This window comes from Condylura cristata, unplaced genomic scaffold, assembly GCF_000260355.1.
Source record: "Condylura cristata isolate star-nosed mole 26May11 unplaced genomic scaffold, ConCri1.0 scaffold00007, whole genome shotgun sequence".
NCBI classification, from domain to species: domain Eukaryota; kingdom Metazoa; phylum Chordata; class Mammalia; order Eulipotyphla; family Talpidae; genus Condylura; species Condylura cristata.
In genome coordinates, this window is record NW_004567108.1 from 11,376,148 (window position 1) to 11,390,726 (window position 14,579).

The 14,579-nt window shown below is 33.7% G+C and overlaps 1 protein-coding gene across 2 annotated transcripts in view; it reads right to left on the bottom strand.

Annotated features, from left to right (window-relative positions):
• The window catches only part of CDH9 (cadherin 9, type 2 (T1-cadherin)), a 97,477-nt gene that overhangs the window by 24,577 nt on the left and 58,321 nt on the right, over positions 1-14,579 (bottom strand). For both annotated transcript variants that reach the window (XM_004678067.2, XM_012721983.1), the window contains exon 3: positions 3,551-3,845. In XM_004678067.2, coding sequence (XP_004678124.1) covers positions 3,551-3,845 — 295 coding nt within the window. The remainder of the gene's footprint in view (positions 1-3,550; positions 3,846-14,579) is intronic.

Sequence of the window (14,579 nt, forward strand, 5' to 3'; positions counted from 1 at the left end):
CACAAGTCATTTAGTCTTTTTTCCTAAAAAAAGTCTTATTTTAGCCAATCAAAAGAAGAATGCTAAAGTGACTCCACTAACCCAAAATTATATTCAACTAAAGTGGTATTTGGATGTATAGTTAAGATATTTTTAACTCTCTGTGGGCATGTATTAGTTAGAATTGTTTTCATACTTGCAGATTATTGAAATTAAATTATTAAGCAAAGCCAACATGCTAAATGCATGTAGTTAATTCATCAATTCTATGACATTTCTATTGTAACAAGTTTCATTTTTCTTTTGCTCTATTATTTCACCATGGGTACAGGTAAAAACATCTCTGTACCTTTCTTGACACTGCTTAATAGATTGCTATTTTTTATTGTTGTTTTTAAATGTTTTATATATTTTTACATTAAAGAAGTGGGGTAGGCCAGAGGTGCAGTGGGGGAGAGGATTCACTAAGATAGAGTGGGGAGCAGAACAGGTGGATCTACTGACATACACTGCTGAGGGGAGCAGTGGACAATGTAGGGGAGGTCTGGTGCACCATGTGGATCAGCTCGCTGGCTGGTTAGGAGTCAACTGAAAGTGTCAGGTAATAGCTCTGAGACTTAGCCCCTTGGCTACAAGAGAGGCTAAGGACTGTTAAATTCTTTTTGGCTATTTGTTCTTTATTGCCACATTTGACATCAGAACTTTAGGGTTGCACTTGACTGATGAAGTTCCTGGGGATTGCCCTTTCATTTTCCTCTGTATTTTGGTTTATTTGTGAAGGTAAAAGCAAAAATATGACAGCTGCAAAACATTAATGAGTTAAACTTTTATTTTTTATTTCTTAAAATTGAAGGAGAGTTACAACAAAAGATTTTCCTTCACTATGTATATATAGAGATAGATATAGATACATAAATAGATATATTTACAGTTTTTTACACATATACTGTTTATTTAGATATCATGGAGTCAATGGATGTAAGGGCTTATTGTAAAATGCAATCTTTCCCTCCTACCCATACTCATATTCAGGGTTAGTTCAATTGAAAGGGACATTTGAATTAAAAAAAACATGAAATACATTGTGTTGGGGCATTACTAAGTTTAGAGTAAGTTAGAAGTATTTGAAACTAAATGGTGTAATAGTTAGTATAACTTGGTAAGTGTAACTACCATGGAGTGGAGGAAACAGTAAGGCATTGAGTTAACCAATTATCTTTGCTTTTATTAAGTTAAAAAAATAACTAAAATAGTAATAGTAATAAACTACCTTTGTGCTTTGGGTTGCAAGTTAGTTACCTCTTTGAGCTTGTTTTTCTTATTTATTAAAAGAGGCATTTAAACCTAGTATCTTCTGCATATACATGCTGTATACACACACACACACACACATATATATACACACACACACACATATATACACACACACATTTATCATCTAATATGCAAAGACATATAATGTCTATAGAAAAGAGACAAGGTAGAAACAATTGTTGCACTGATGTTAGTATGAGTAATTAAGAAAAATAACTTCTCAGCAAATAGGACCAAAGCCTACCTATTTTTTTTTTAATTCTTATTATGTGGAAATAGTATAATCAGGATCACATATCAGCTTAGTCTATATTTCCATCAGTTTGTTGTACTATAGACATGGCAGGAAAACAACTGGCAATAGTAAAAATTCTGATGTTTAAGCCTACAATAATCAGAAATTTAATAACCACAATTAAAGAGTTAGGAAATAGATTGCCTTCTAAAAGGGATATTTTGGGGTAACATAATCTGCAAATCTTCTTTCATGTAGGAAATTATATAGTATTCTATAGTTTATTATAGATAATTGGATAAGAGAAATTAAAAAAAAAACTAGATGTGCTTAGTACAGTTCTGATATTATTATATATTTGATAAATATTAATAGGATATTCATTATATTTCAACTAAGAAAGAATGTATTTTAATTAGACAGATAAAAATAGGAATATACAGAATAAGAGGTAATATTCATTTTAATAACACAAAGGAACATGGAAGAAAATGCAGGTATTTTGATTTTGAATATCAGTAGTCCCTAATAAAGACACAGTCACTTTTTGAAAATGATATAATGCTACAATTTTAGGAATTATTCAAATATAAGTCAATTATTAAAATTCATCACTCAGATATCTTTTTATTCCAATAGGTTTGACATGCTTCAGTAGGTTTGACAAACCTTTCTGGAGAAGATTATGTGAGAGTTTTTGTTCCATTAAATGTCAAAATAATTGACAAAATAGCAAACACAAGAAATTCAATAATGTTTTACAAAGATTAAAAGTTGTTAAGCTGAAAAACAAACTACTTAGAATACTCATCAACAGGGAGTTAGAGAACATAATTTTAGGTGAATCTTCATCTTAATTAATATTCCATAAACAGATGAAGATTTATAACTACATATGTTCACTATCTGACTTATATGGAACTATACAGTACTTCTCTGAAGTATATCAGGTTTAATATTTTAACACATTAAAGAAATATCACTCCTATTTCACCCTAGACTTTATATCATAGGACTCCTTTCTAATATGATAATCCTAACTCATGGCAGAGGGAACACATAGTTAAACAATATTTCATATCTATCATTCAGTACAAGTTTGTTTTCCTTCATAAAGATATTAGCTTACATTAAAAAATGTATTCATTATCATGAATTCAAACTTAAATACTTTAGACTGATTTTGAAAAAAAGATTCAACTATCAAATTTTAAAAATTCATCACAGAGTTGGGATATTACAGTAAGTTGCACTTATTTTTAGAAATAAATTATAGTTAAGTATTCAAATTTCACCTCAGTTATAAGTCTCAATATCATACAATCACAGTTTAAAATGGTCATGCATACAGATAAAAGCATCGCATGATAATAAATGATGTGGGCAGCCTTAAAAATTGAGACATTAAAAAACTAAAAAATTTCTCTTTGTACAATAAACTCCTATTTGGTAGTGGAAAATAAAGTAACATTAAAAAAATACTTGCAGTGATATTATGATCTTAATTCAGTTGCTTAAGCTCTGTGAATATGGGATTCTTAATTAACAGAAGAGAAATTAAAACTTCTATTTCCCTTGTCAACCACATGAAATTGGTTAAGTGATCAAGTGGGGCTATCAGAAGAAATTTGTCAAATGCAAGCATTATTTGTTACTATTCAAAATCCTACAAGCAAAAGTATTGCAAAGTGTTGAAAGATGTTTTGGTATTCCTTTCATTCTGGAAAAATAAAAAAAAAAATTATTCAACTTGATTGCTCTTTGAAAAACTCCTGAGTAGAAGAGATATTGGTTGAAATGTAGTAGAATCAATGTTCTCAGCATTCAATTTAGATATGTGATATTAGAACATGGGACAGTAAGATGTAGACAACTGGAAATAATTAGAAATGAGTTAGCACTAGGTAGTAGCTTCTAGTTATACTTCTCAGCTTAAAATAATCCATATTTCATAACTGTCCCCAAAAACTACCTTAGCAAACAAAGTAAAAAATATACATATAGGGATTAGCATGTACCTACCGACTCCAGACATTTCAGGAACACTGGCAGTATATAACTCTTTTGTGAATTTTGGCTCATTGTCATTGATATCATGGATTTTAATGATAAATTCAGATTCAGGTTCCACCTGTCGCCCAGTCTTTCTGTCTATAGCCTTGGCACGAAGAATGTACAGGGATTTTTCTTCTCTGTCTAGTTTCTTTGCAGCATGAATATCTCCTGTGTTTTCATCTATAACAAACAGACTGCCAGCCCCATCTCCTGTTAATATGTATTTTAAATTTCCATCACCTGTATCTTGGTCAGTGTGAAGCTTCAAAGAGGTAGAAAAAAAAGAGTGTCAAAAATAATTTTGGCAAATATCAATATCTTCACATAACATCAAAGCAAAAAATGATAACAATGGTTACCTTAACTTTCACTATTTCAGATTTGGTCACTATCAATAGTTTTAAATAATTATACTTATACATCTTGTTGGACTAGATTTAAAATAAAATGAAAGTTGATCTATACTTTTTAAAACTCTGTTTCAAAGACAGTTTTTCATAGAAAGCAACTTAGATTTAAATTTCTAATATATTAACAAGGAAAAACCCACTAGCCTACATCATTATTATATTTAAAATCCCTAACTTGACATTACATTGTGAAGAATTTCTGAACTTATTATCATAAGATTAAGATGTATAATTTTAATTTTAAACTGATTGTGCTCCTTTCAGTATATATTTGAGAAGTATAAGTTCTGTTTTCAAGAAACTCAGATTCAGATAAATAATTTTAATCTCAGTTTATTCTCTATATGATTAGCAGAGTTCTCTTTCAACCAAAATATTCTCATTTTGGGGGGGTGTCGACCTATTTTATAGACTTATTTGAAATTTTAAATACTAGTACAGTACTTTTCCACTGCTCATGTGAATAATTTCACAAGAAAAATATTTTTCTCTCCTGATATATAACCATCTTAAATATAAACTCCTTAATGTACATATCTGTTCATTGAGTATTTAAAAAAATAGAACATGTATTCAGACAAATCAGAACTGGAAAAATGTATTATTATTAATATTTTGGCAAACCTAACTTTTTCCTGGAACTTGAATTACAACTACCCTATTGTTTTGGTTTTCCATAATATACTTCACAATTTTAATCATATTCTGACCCCATCTATTTCTTGGGTAACTCATTCCATCTTTGAATTATTTGACTATTTCAATCTGTTTTTTATGAAACCCAAACTACAATCCTAAAATCCATATTTTACCCCTTTACTCTTGAGACCAATGTCAAAATAACAACATGCAACCTTTTCTTTCTTTCTTTCTTTCTTTCTTTTTTTTTTTTAAGATTTATTTATTTGTGCATACAGAACTGGGGTACAGGTCAGAGGCTCAGGGGAGGTGAAAGGCTTCACCAGAGACAGAGCAGGGAACAGAACAGGCAGACTGACAAAGTATATTGCTGAGGGGAGCAGCAGGTGGGCCAGGAGAGGTCTGCCACGCCATGTGGTCACCTCCGGGGCAGGCGGGAATCGAACTCATGCAGAAGTGGTTTCAGCTTCTTAGTGCTGTGCTTTAACCCGCTGCAACCTTTTCTTTTTAAAATATCTTCCCTGCTCATGTATCTGTCTCTATCATTGTGATTGTCACGCTGGTTTTGTCATCTCCCCTGCCTTATTTAGAGCCCTACACCTATTTCCTAATCGATGCTTGTCCCTCCTCTCGTTTACTCCAAAAACATTGCCCATATGGAAGCTGTGATGTAGAAAAACCAGCGTTACTGCAATAAAAATAAAATACACATGTAGAAACACATAGAGTCTAACATGGTCATCATAACCATTACACTTTTCTCTTAATGGTGCATATTCAATTAAAAAGACTCAAAGAAAATTCAACTTTCTTTTAGTAAAATGATGACAATAACATTAAATATTTGCTTAAGTTCTTAGATTTTAGTTTTTTTTCCCTTTATCATCCAATAGAGAAAATTAAGTTGAATATGTTATAAATAAAAATGTAAAGAAATTTAAAGAAATTTAATTAATAAGTAACAAATTAATAAGTAAAATAAATGTATGAATATATACAGAGTAGATGGCATATTTCCTGGAACATAGATAATTGAATATTTATATTCAAATATTGGAGGATTTGTGTATAGGTGTGCAGGTATGTGGGTATACTCCACAAATATACTACCTGAAATGATGTATAGTAACAAAATATTACAAATGTTTCTAAAAGGAAGACATTAGCAAGGATCAGACTGTTCGAACTTTCTATAAAATTATTCCCAGGAGTTTATCTGAGTGGTTAAAGTAGAGCTAACTACTTAAAATGATGGAAAATTAATTAAGAGTGTGGGTTATAAAAATCTAGACATTTGCAGAAAATTCAGGGCCAGATGTCTAATAGTTATAAAAGCTGTCATTAGAATATGCTACCCCAGTGTTATAAAAGTAATACCATTTTGTATGTTTTACAAAATCTGACCCAGCCACAACTATCTTTCATTAATAGCCAATAAAACAGTAGTATCACACTAGTCCATTAATGGTCATTTTTTAAAAGATTCATTTATTTATGCATACAGAATTGGAGTCCAGGCCAGAGATACAGGGAGTAAGAGGATCCACCAAAGACAGAGTGGAGAGCAGAACAGGCAGATTTACTGAGATATACTGCTGAAGGGAGCAGCGGGCAGGTCAGGAGAGGTCTGACACCATGTGGGTCAGCTCCCTGGCTGGGGATTAAGCTCCTGCTGCAGTGGCTGTGATCGCTTCATAATGTGCTTTAACCCGTTGTGCCACCAGGGAGGGCCCCAGACTGTCATTTTAATAATGGAAATGTATTTCCTCTTCAGACAAAGCATGTAGCAGAGCCTATGAGTTTGTTAAATCATGAGAGCTGTGTAATAAGTCAAATAATATCAAGCTGTAGAGTTGATTTTTAAAACTAGACTCAATTACACTAGTGAAAGCAATCAACACTGAGAAATAACTGGAGAAAATTATCTGTATTAAGTCACTGTTCTTACCAAAGGTGATTCAGGAACAAGAGTGATGGCAGGATTGCATCATATCTGTAGTTGAGTAGTATTCCATTGTGTGTGTGTGTGTGTGTGTGTGTATAGTGCTTCAGTACAGCTGTGTATATATCACTTTTTTCTACCTTTTAAGTATACAACTTAAAATGAACTGAGCCTATTCTAGTGGAGACAGAGAGAACAGACACAGTTTTCTCAGATTCTATCAACTCATGCATAACACAGACTGGATGTTTAATAATTAATTGTTGAATTAAAAAAAATGTGTCTCTATTCAATGACCAACACACATAAGCATCATTTATTAGTTACTTTCAGAGACATTCAAGCAATTTAGAATAACTCAATTTTAAAACATGATTAATGTGTGATCATTGCATTTCAAAAGTGGTTAATCTGCTAGATATACAGACTAATGAATAACCTGCATATTTAATCTGCAAATGTTGTCATCTGTGTGGTGAATACATATTGGCTTTGATGCTTCCTACATTGGCATGTCTTTCTTGAGTTAGCAAGGATGCTTTACACAGGCTATTTCATCAAAAGTAACTTCTAGCTTCCTTCAGATTCTAAAACTATTTTTACTGCTTGCCCATGCATCTTTGGAACTATTGCATCTTGGCAATCTTGTCTTGGAAATTCTTTGTCCTTGCCAAACCATGTATATTTCTCTATCCCTCATCATTGTAACACATAGACTATTAAAGAGACTATTGACTATTGATTTAAAGATGGAAGACAGCAGATTTTCTTACTGCCCCCCAGTGCCTTCTGTGATTCAGTATCCTCTGTTTACACCCCAATATCCAATGGTAGTGGGACAATCTAAGGACACCCTTTGCAACAGAAACTAATAATGTATCTTGAACTCAGTCTGTTCTTTAAAAGCATAAGAGTACATTATTTTACTTATTCTGGTCAGTGAAAAATGAAATGGAAATTGTTCAAATAATTATACACTTTTAGGAGTGATTTTACTGTTCTCCATCTGTGTATGATAGTGTTAATACAGAGCTGGGATGGGACCTCTCTATGTTGATCACTGGGCTGCATCAAAGGCTGGAACTGACCTTTTAACAAGATATTATCCTACATAAAATAGTCACAGAAAGACAATTATTGTACAATTTCACTTATGTGACCGATCTAAAACAGTCAAGCATACTACCACAGCAATTTTCAATTTCAAAATTTCAAATTGGAAAAGGAGAAAACAGGATCTTACTAGTCAAAGTGCATAAATTTCAATTAAACAGGATGAATAAAATAACATAACAGTATACCTGTAGCCAACAATAATGTATCGCACACTTAAAAATGTGTTAGAAGGGCAAATCCTATGTTAAGTGTTTTTATCACAGTAAAATAATGTTTTTAAGTCATGCAAAATAAGTGCACATATTTTTGGAACTTGACTGAGAGTTGAGAGCAGGCAGTGCGATGATCAGGAAGATGACAGATCACTGAGAAGTGAGTTCTATGTAACATTTGTCTCCAAGAGACAATTAAATCCATTCAAGTGACAATTGGGTTATAAATACCTCACAGTGTTATATAAAGCTTAAAAGATGCAATGTTTAAAAAGTCCTAGCTCAGTTTCTAACACATAAAGTGCACTGAATAAACTAGAAAGGCATCGTGTGTTCTTTGGATACTTTTACATTAGAAATCTGACTATTAAGTATAACTATTTCAAGTATTTTAATTGTTCTAATTCATAAATTATTTTAACTTATTCTACATGCATTGCATCTATCAAAGATCCTCTTATTTTTGTTCATTTTTTCCTAATAGTTTTCAATCCATACTAAGCTACATTGTTAATGCTTATTCCCTAATTTATAAGTGGTTATTTTATAACCTCTACTGTTTACTGCCTCCAACACACTCAGATTTTTAATATCATTTCACTTATTTTGTGTGCCCCATCTTTGTTTTCTTTTATATTTTCATTTTTGTAACATTGATCTTTTATAGAAGATACTTTTTTTTATTATTTTTTAAGATTTATCGTGTTTATGCATATAGAACTGGGGTACAGCCCAGAGTTGCATGGCTTGTGAGAGGATTCACCCCAGAGACAGAGTGGGGAGCAGAACAGGCAGACTGAGGAAGTACACTGCTGAGAGGAGAAGCAGGTGAGTCAGGAGAAGTTTGCTTCATCAAGTGGATCACCTCCAGGGTAGGGATCTAAGTCATGCTGAAGTGGCTTTAACTCCTTAGTACTGTGCTTTAACCCATTGTGCCACTAGGGAGGGCCTGAGGGTACTTTTTTTTTAAGGAAGCCAAATGACATTCCAAAACTTCTTCCATTTATAATTTATGTATAGTTCTCTTTACCTTTGAGATGAGAATTGTATGAAATTTTGCTTTCATGTTTGTGTATTCCAGTAATTTTTTAAATCCTAATTGTTTTACACTGATTTTTTTTTCCATTTTATATTTCAAGAGATAGGCACATAAGCTTCATTTCTAATAGTTAGAACAAACTTATGTCAATCTACTTCTTCCTGTTAACTAGAGTCCTCAATATTAAAAGTGATGCAATAATAAACAACTGCTAAATTTACTAATTAGTAAAATTAATTGCTAAAAGTTTTCAATTTATTCTTTCTAATTAAGATGTTTTTACACTTATTTTCTCTTAAGAAAATGCAATAATTATTGCAAAGGTACAATCATTGTCTCTAATAGAAAATATTCAAGTTCATATTAATTATTGCTTTTTAATTTACTCTAACCCTATTAAAGTTTGTAACTGTTCAAAACCAACTTTACGTCTAATAAACCTGCTAATTCACATGAATAAAAATGGATTTAGGGCCCTCCCTGGTGGCACAATAGGTTAAAGTGAAGCTCTGCAAGGTAACTGCAGCCACTTCACTGCGAGTTTGATCCCCCACCCGGGAGGTGACCCATATGGTGCAGCAGGCTTCTCCTGTGTCACCCAATGCTCCTCACAGCAGTATGTTTTGTCAGTCCCTCTGTTCATCAATCTGCACTGTGAGGTATTTATAATCCAATTGTCTCTGGTGGATACTCTCACCCTGTACCTCTCTCCTGTACCTCAGTTCTGTATTCATAAATAATTAAAAAAAAATGGATGAGACATAACACACTGAGTAGTAACATAATTGGTTATTTTAATTTTTTTCAAAGAAAACTTATGTTGGGAAAGAGATTCAAGAATCTTCATTGAAAATGGTCAATGTTACCAGTGAAAACTTGACAAGAAAATCAAATAAAAGTGTAAAATTTTGTGATATGATAAAAACATACTAGTCTTTCTACCTAGTCTTTTCCATTATTAAAAGAATACACTTTGGAGAGAAAGAATGATCACATGGATATAATCTCCTTCTAAGTGGATTGCTTTATAAGTATTCACTGTGAAGAGAATGTTAAACTATTGAATGCTCTTACAAGAGATCTCTGGTTCAGATTTCTATTGTAAAATCTACTAGTTACAGTTCCTTATGGGGCATGAGTTTCTGTAAATGGTCAAAGTATATGTCTAAAAAAATAAAATATTGTGAAAACTTCAAAACTTTTAATTATGTAAGATATACAGACATATGTGTCACTTAGAACAAGAGTAGAAAGAATATCTAGTCCAGGATGAAAAATCTGGTACACTGCATTGAGTATCCCAGACATCTCCATGGTTCACCTGTGCTTCTGATAGTGTGCTTGAAATTATAAGTAAAGCTTGATACTATGAAATCTCTGTAACCAAATTAAGTCTGATTTGTGAACATTTTACATTAGATTAGATTGGTTCTGTGGGCAAGATTCTTTTTAAATCCAGAGGACTTAATGGTTAGAATATTTAGAAGAAAACAAATTTGATGACAACTTAATGCCAGCATGTCAGTTGTTTTGTTATCAAGTAACTGCTTTTTGTTATTAAATAGCAATAGCTTTGAATAGTAATGGGATGGCTCTCACCAGTGGAATTTAGAGTTAATAGACTTAGAGCTGGGCGAACATGCTATTTAGACTGAAGGGTGTAAAAACCTGAAGAAGGTTATGATTATTCTATTTTCTGGCAATTATTAACAACACTAATTCAAGTTTGGCTTCTCAACGAGAAGAAATTGGTAGCAGACCAATTTTGATTCTGGATGGAAAGCCATCCTATTTACTCACAGAATCAGAATGGGGTATAGATTGCCTGAAAATTTAATAGGCAGCTATAGGTCATATTCTGAGGGTATTTGGCTAAGGAATTAGAAAGACACAGAGAAATAACAGCAGGAATGAGCCAAGTCACATCAGGACATCTTAAAATTAACAATGGTGGGGATATGTTGGCTGTGAAGTCTTAAACTGCAAAGAAAAAATAAAAGACTTTTTCAGTGGCTGTATAACCTTTATCAGATGCATAATTGTAAAGGGTGTTATGTATGAAGAGACATACTGCCTTTACCATTCTGACAAGGACTTTGTGTCTGCCATTCAAGCAGATTTAATGGGAACATTTGATTTGTCTGAGCTCTCATTTATGGAAACATTAAGCAATATGGATTTTTGGGAGTTAAGCAATAGATCACTATCCAGCCTAAGGAAATAATGAGGTGAGAGTATTCTTTTATACTAACTCCCTCTTAGGCAGTCTTTCATGATCAGTAAGCATGATTTCTGTTCACAGAATGAAATATGAATTTAAGTGAGCCGTAAGCAGAAGTAAGCATTGAAATATTTACCAAGGGCGGTGACACAAACAATCCCACAAGTCCTTGTGATCCAACTGCTGAATGACATTATTGGTGACCAGATATACACAAAGTACAACTTGGGTGATTTTTTTCATAGATTTTTAAAAATTTATTCATGCAGAACTGGGGTACAGGCCAGAGGTGCAGGGGCGGTGAGAGGATTCACCAGAGACAGAGTGGGGAGCAGAACAGGCAGATGGACAAAGTACACTGCTGAGGGGAACAGCAGGCGGGTCAGGAGAGGTCTGCTGCACCATATGGATCTCCTTCGCGGCAGGCAGGGATTGAACTCATGCGAAAATGGCTTTAGCTTATTAGTGCAGTGTGTGCCCACCTGGTAGTGCAGCTGCACTGCAAAGCTAGCCTCAGCAGCTTCAGCAGGAGTTCGATCCACAGCTGGGGAGGTGACCCACATGGCACAGCAGACCTCTCTTGACCTGCCCGCTGCTCCCCTCAGCAGTGTACTTTGTCCATCTGCCTGTTCTGCTCCCCACTCTGTCTCTGGTGAATCCTCTCACCGCCCCTGTACCTCTGGCCTGTACCCCAGTTCTGCATGAATAAATTTTTAAAAATCTATGAAAAAAATCACCCAAGTTGTACTTTGTGTATATCTGGTCACCAATAATGTCATTCAGCAGTTGGATCACAAGGACTTGTGGGATTGTTTGTGTCACCGCCCTTGGTAAATATTTCAGGTGGGCCCAGAAATCAATTATTGACTACTTAGCAGGATCTCTTTAATTTTTCAATTCTCAAAAGCTCCTGAAGGAAATTCATTTATTTGAAAGACAATTGCTAACACTGGTTAAAACACTATCATCATGGAAGTGTATCAGATAATTCTGAAGCCTGTAATACAGATTCTGTCTCAGCTAATCACATAAAAAACGTTGGGATAAGTGTGTATAGTAGAAGTCTCTTTAAAGAAGGTTCAGAGAATACATTACCTGTGAAGTTCTGGAGTTTACCACATAGCCATTTCTATGGCTAAAACCTGAAGATAGAATCTCCTACCCTCATAGCTGTATCGCAACAAATCTTGATTTTTCTCCTAAGCAAAGCACAGGAGGCCACCTGGTTTATTCTTGGGAGCTCTGGACTACAGTTTGCCTTGCAGAAATTATCTTTCCATAAGATAAAACTATGAATGGAGAAATTAAAGTCAATTCTGAATGGTAGAAGTTGAAAGTTGTTCTATTCACAGTGGAGGATTAAAGGGTAAAAAAAGGAAATCATTTCCTTACTATCAAGGAGCTATTCCTAAGTTCTTGATCTATAACTTTGCTATGTGATCAGGAAAATCTAAAGGAAAACTTGAAGTTGATTTATATAGATAAATCCCAAACAAACCAACCAACAGAAACACATGAAGAATTGATAAGGCAGTCCTTAGTCAGATTTCTATAGCTAGCTAGTTCATGAAGTGAAAGAACAAGCTGTATCTCACATGGACCGAGACATAACACATCCCCATTCTCTCCAGCAAAATACCCTATGTGTTCAGAAATCTATTTTATATCACCAGAAAAGGAACTGCTTGACAATTACACTGTTAACCTTCCTAATTTACACTGTTAACCTTCCTAATAATTAATATAAGCTTGTGCCCTGTGAACTCTAGTGATACCCATGGGGTTTACAAGGAGATTAACTGAGTTAACTGATTTTGAAGATATTGATAATTATTTCCATTTTGAGAGTTATGGAATGTATATAACATTAAAGTATAAATATAACACTTACGGAGAGCACAATACTTGGCATGTGGTTTACTGTATACTTCTTAGATTACTGACAGTAATAAACAGAAACAAGGTGATTTTTTATAACTATATCATGGCATGTATACTCACAGAGAAATGTTATTGAATAGGTCACTGAAACCTTTGTTACTGCAAATGGGTTCCAGAAAAGGATCTAAGTGTTGACTTAATCAATTAAATCAACATGTCCCAAATATGAGTGTAAGAGGGATTAAAATGAGATGTTCACTAAGATTGCTTGTTGAATCTATAGTTACATCTAAGAAAAGTTGTCTTCCTTGCCTTTATTATCTAGTGATGAAAACCCATGTAAAAGTTTTGTATGCCTAAATTGCCTAAGATCTAAATTTAAATATCATTGAATTCACCAGTGCATATTTCTAAAGGGATTTTGTTTAACCATGTGAAAAATGGTATTTTTACCCAAAGGACTGTATAGATTGAATGCAATCTCTATCAAAGATGCAATGTCATTATTCAGAGAAATAAAGCAAATGTTACTGAGTTAATAAGGAAACACACAAATATCCAAATAGCCAACAAAATAACAAAAAAAGAGGAAGAATGGTATTATCACACTCCCAGAATTCAATCTAAACTGTAAAAATCTAATAATCTAAATGGTATGATACTAGAACAAAAACAGACATATAGACTTTGGGACAGAATTGAGATTCCGGTTGTAAACACATACCTATATGGACAGTTAATAATTGGAAATGCAACAAAAATACAAATTTGAGAAAAGTAAAGCTATTTCAATAAATGGTATTTTGGAAAACTGAGCAGACACCTACAAATAGATAAATAAATAAATAAAATAAGGGCCCTCCCTGGTGGCACAACAGGTTAAAGCACAGCACTAAAAAGCTAAAGCCACTTCAGTATGAGTTCAATCCCTGCCCCAAAAGTGACTCACATGGTGCAGCAGACCTCTCCTGACCTGCCCGTGGCTACCCTCAGCAGTGTACTTTGTCATTAGGCCTGTTCTGCTCCCCACTCTGTCTTGGGTGAAGCCTCTCACCACCCCTACACCTCTGGCTTGTACACCAGTTCTGTATGCATAAAAAAAATCAATCTTTAAAAAAATGAAATAGAACAAAAGATTTGGATGTAAAACCTGAAACCATAACATAATATACATAAAAGAAAACAGATAAAATATTCCATGACATAAGTATGAAAAACTTTTACAGAGGTTTTCATCACTAAATAACAAAGGCAAGGAAGACAATTTTTTTCTTCGATGTAATTACAGATTATACAAACAATCCAGATGTCTTTTTGGATTTGTCTCTAAGTAAAAGAGAATATCTCTAAGTAAAAATCGAACTAAAAATGCTCATAGAGCAAATAAAACCATCATTAAAACAAAAACACAACCGGCCCTCCCTGGTGGCGCAGAGGGTTAAAGCGCAGCACTGAGAAACTAAAGCCACCTCCGCATGAGTTCGATTCCCGCCTGCCCCGGTGGTGACCACATGGCAAGGCAGACCTCTCCTGACC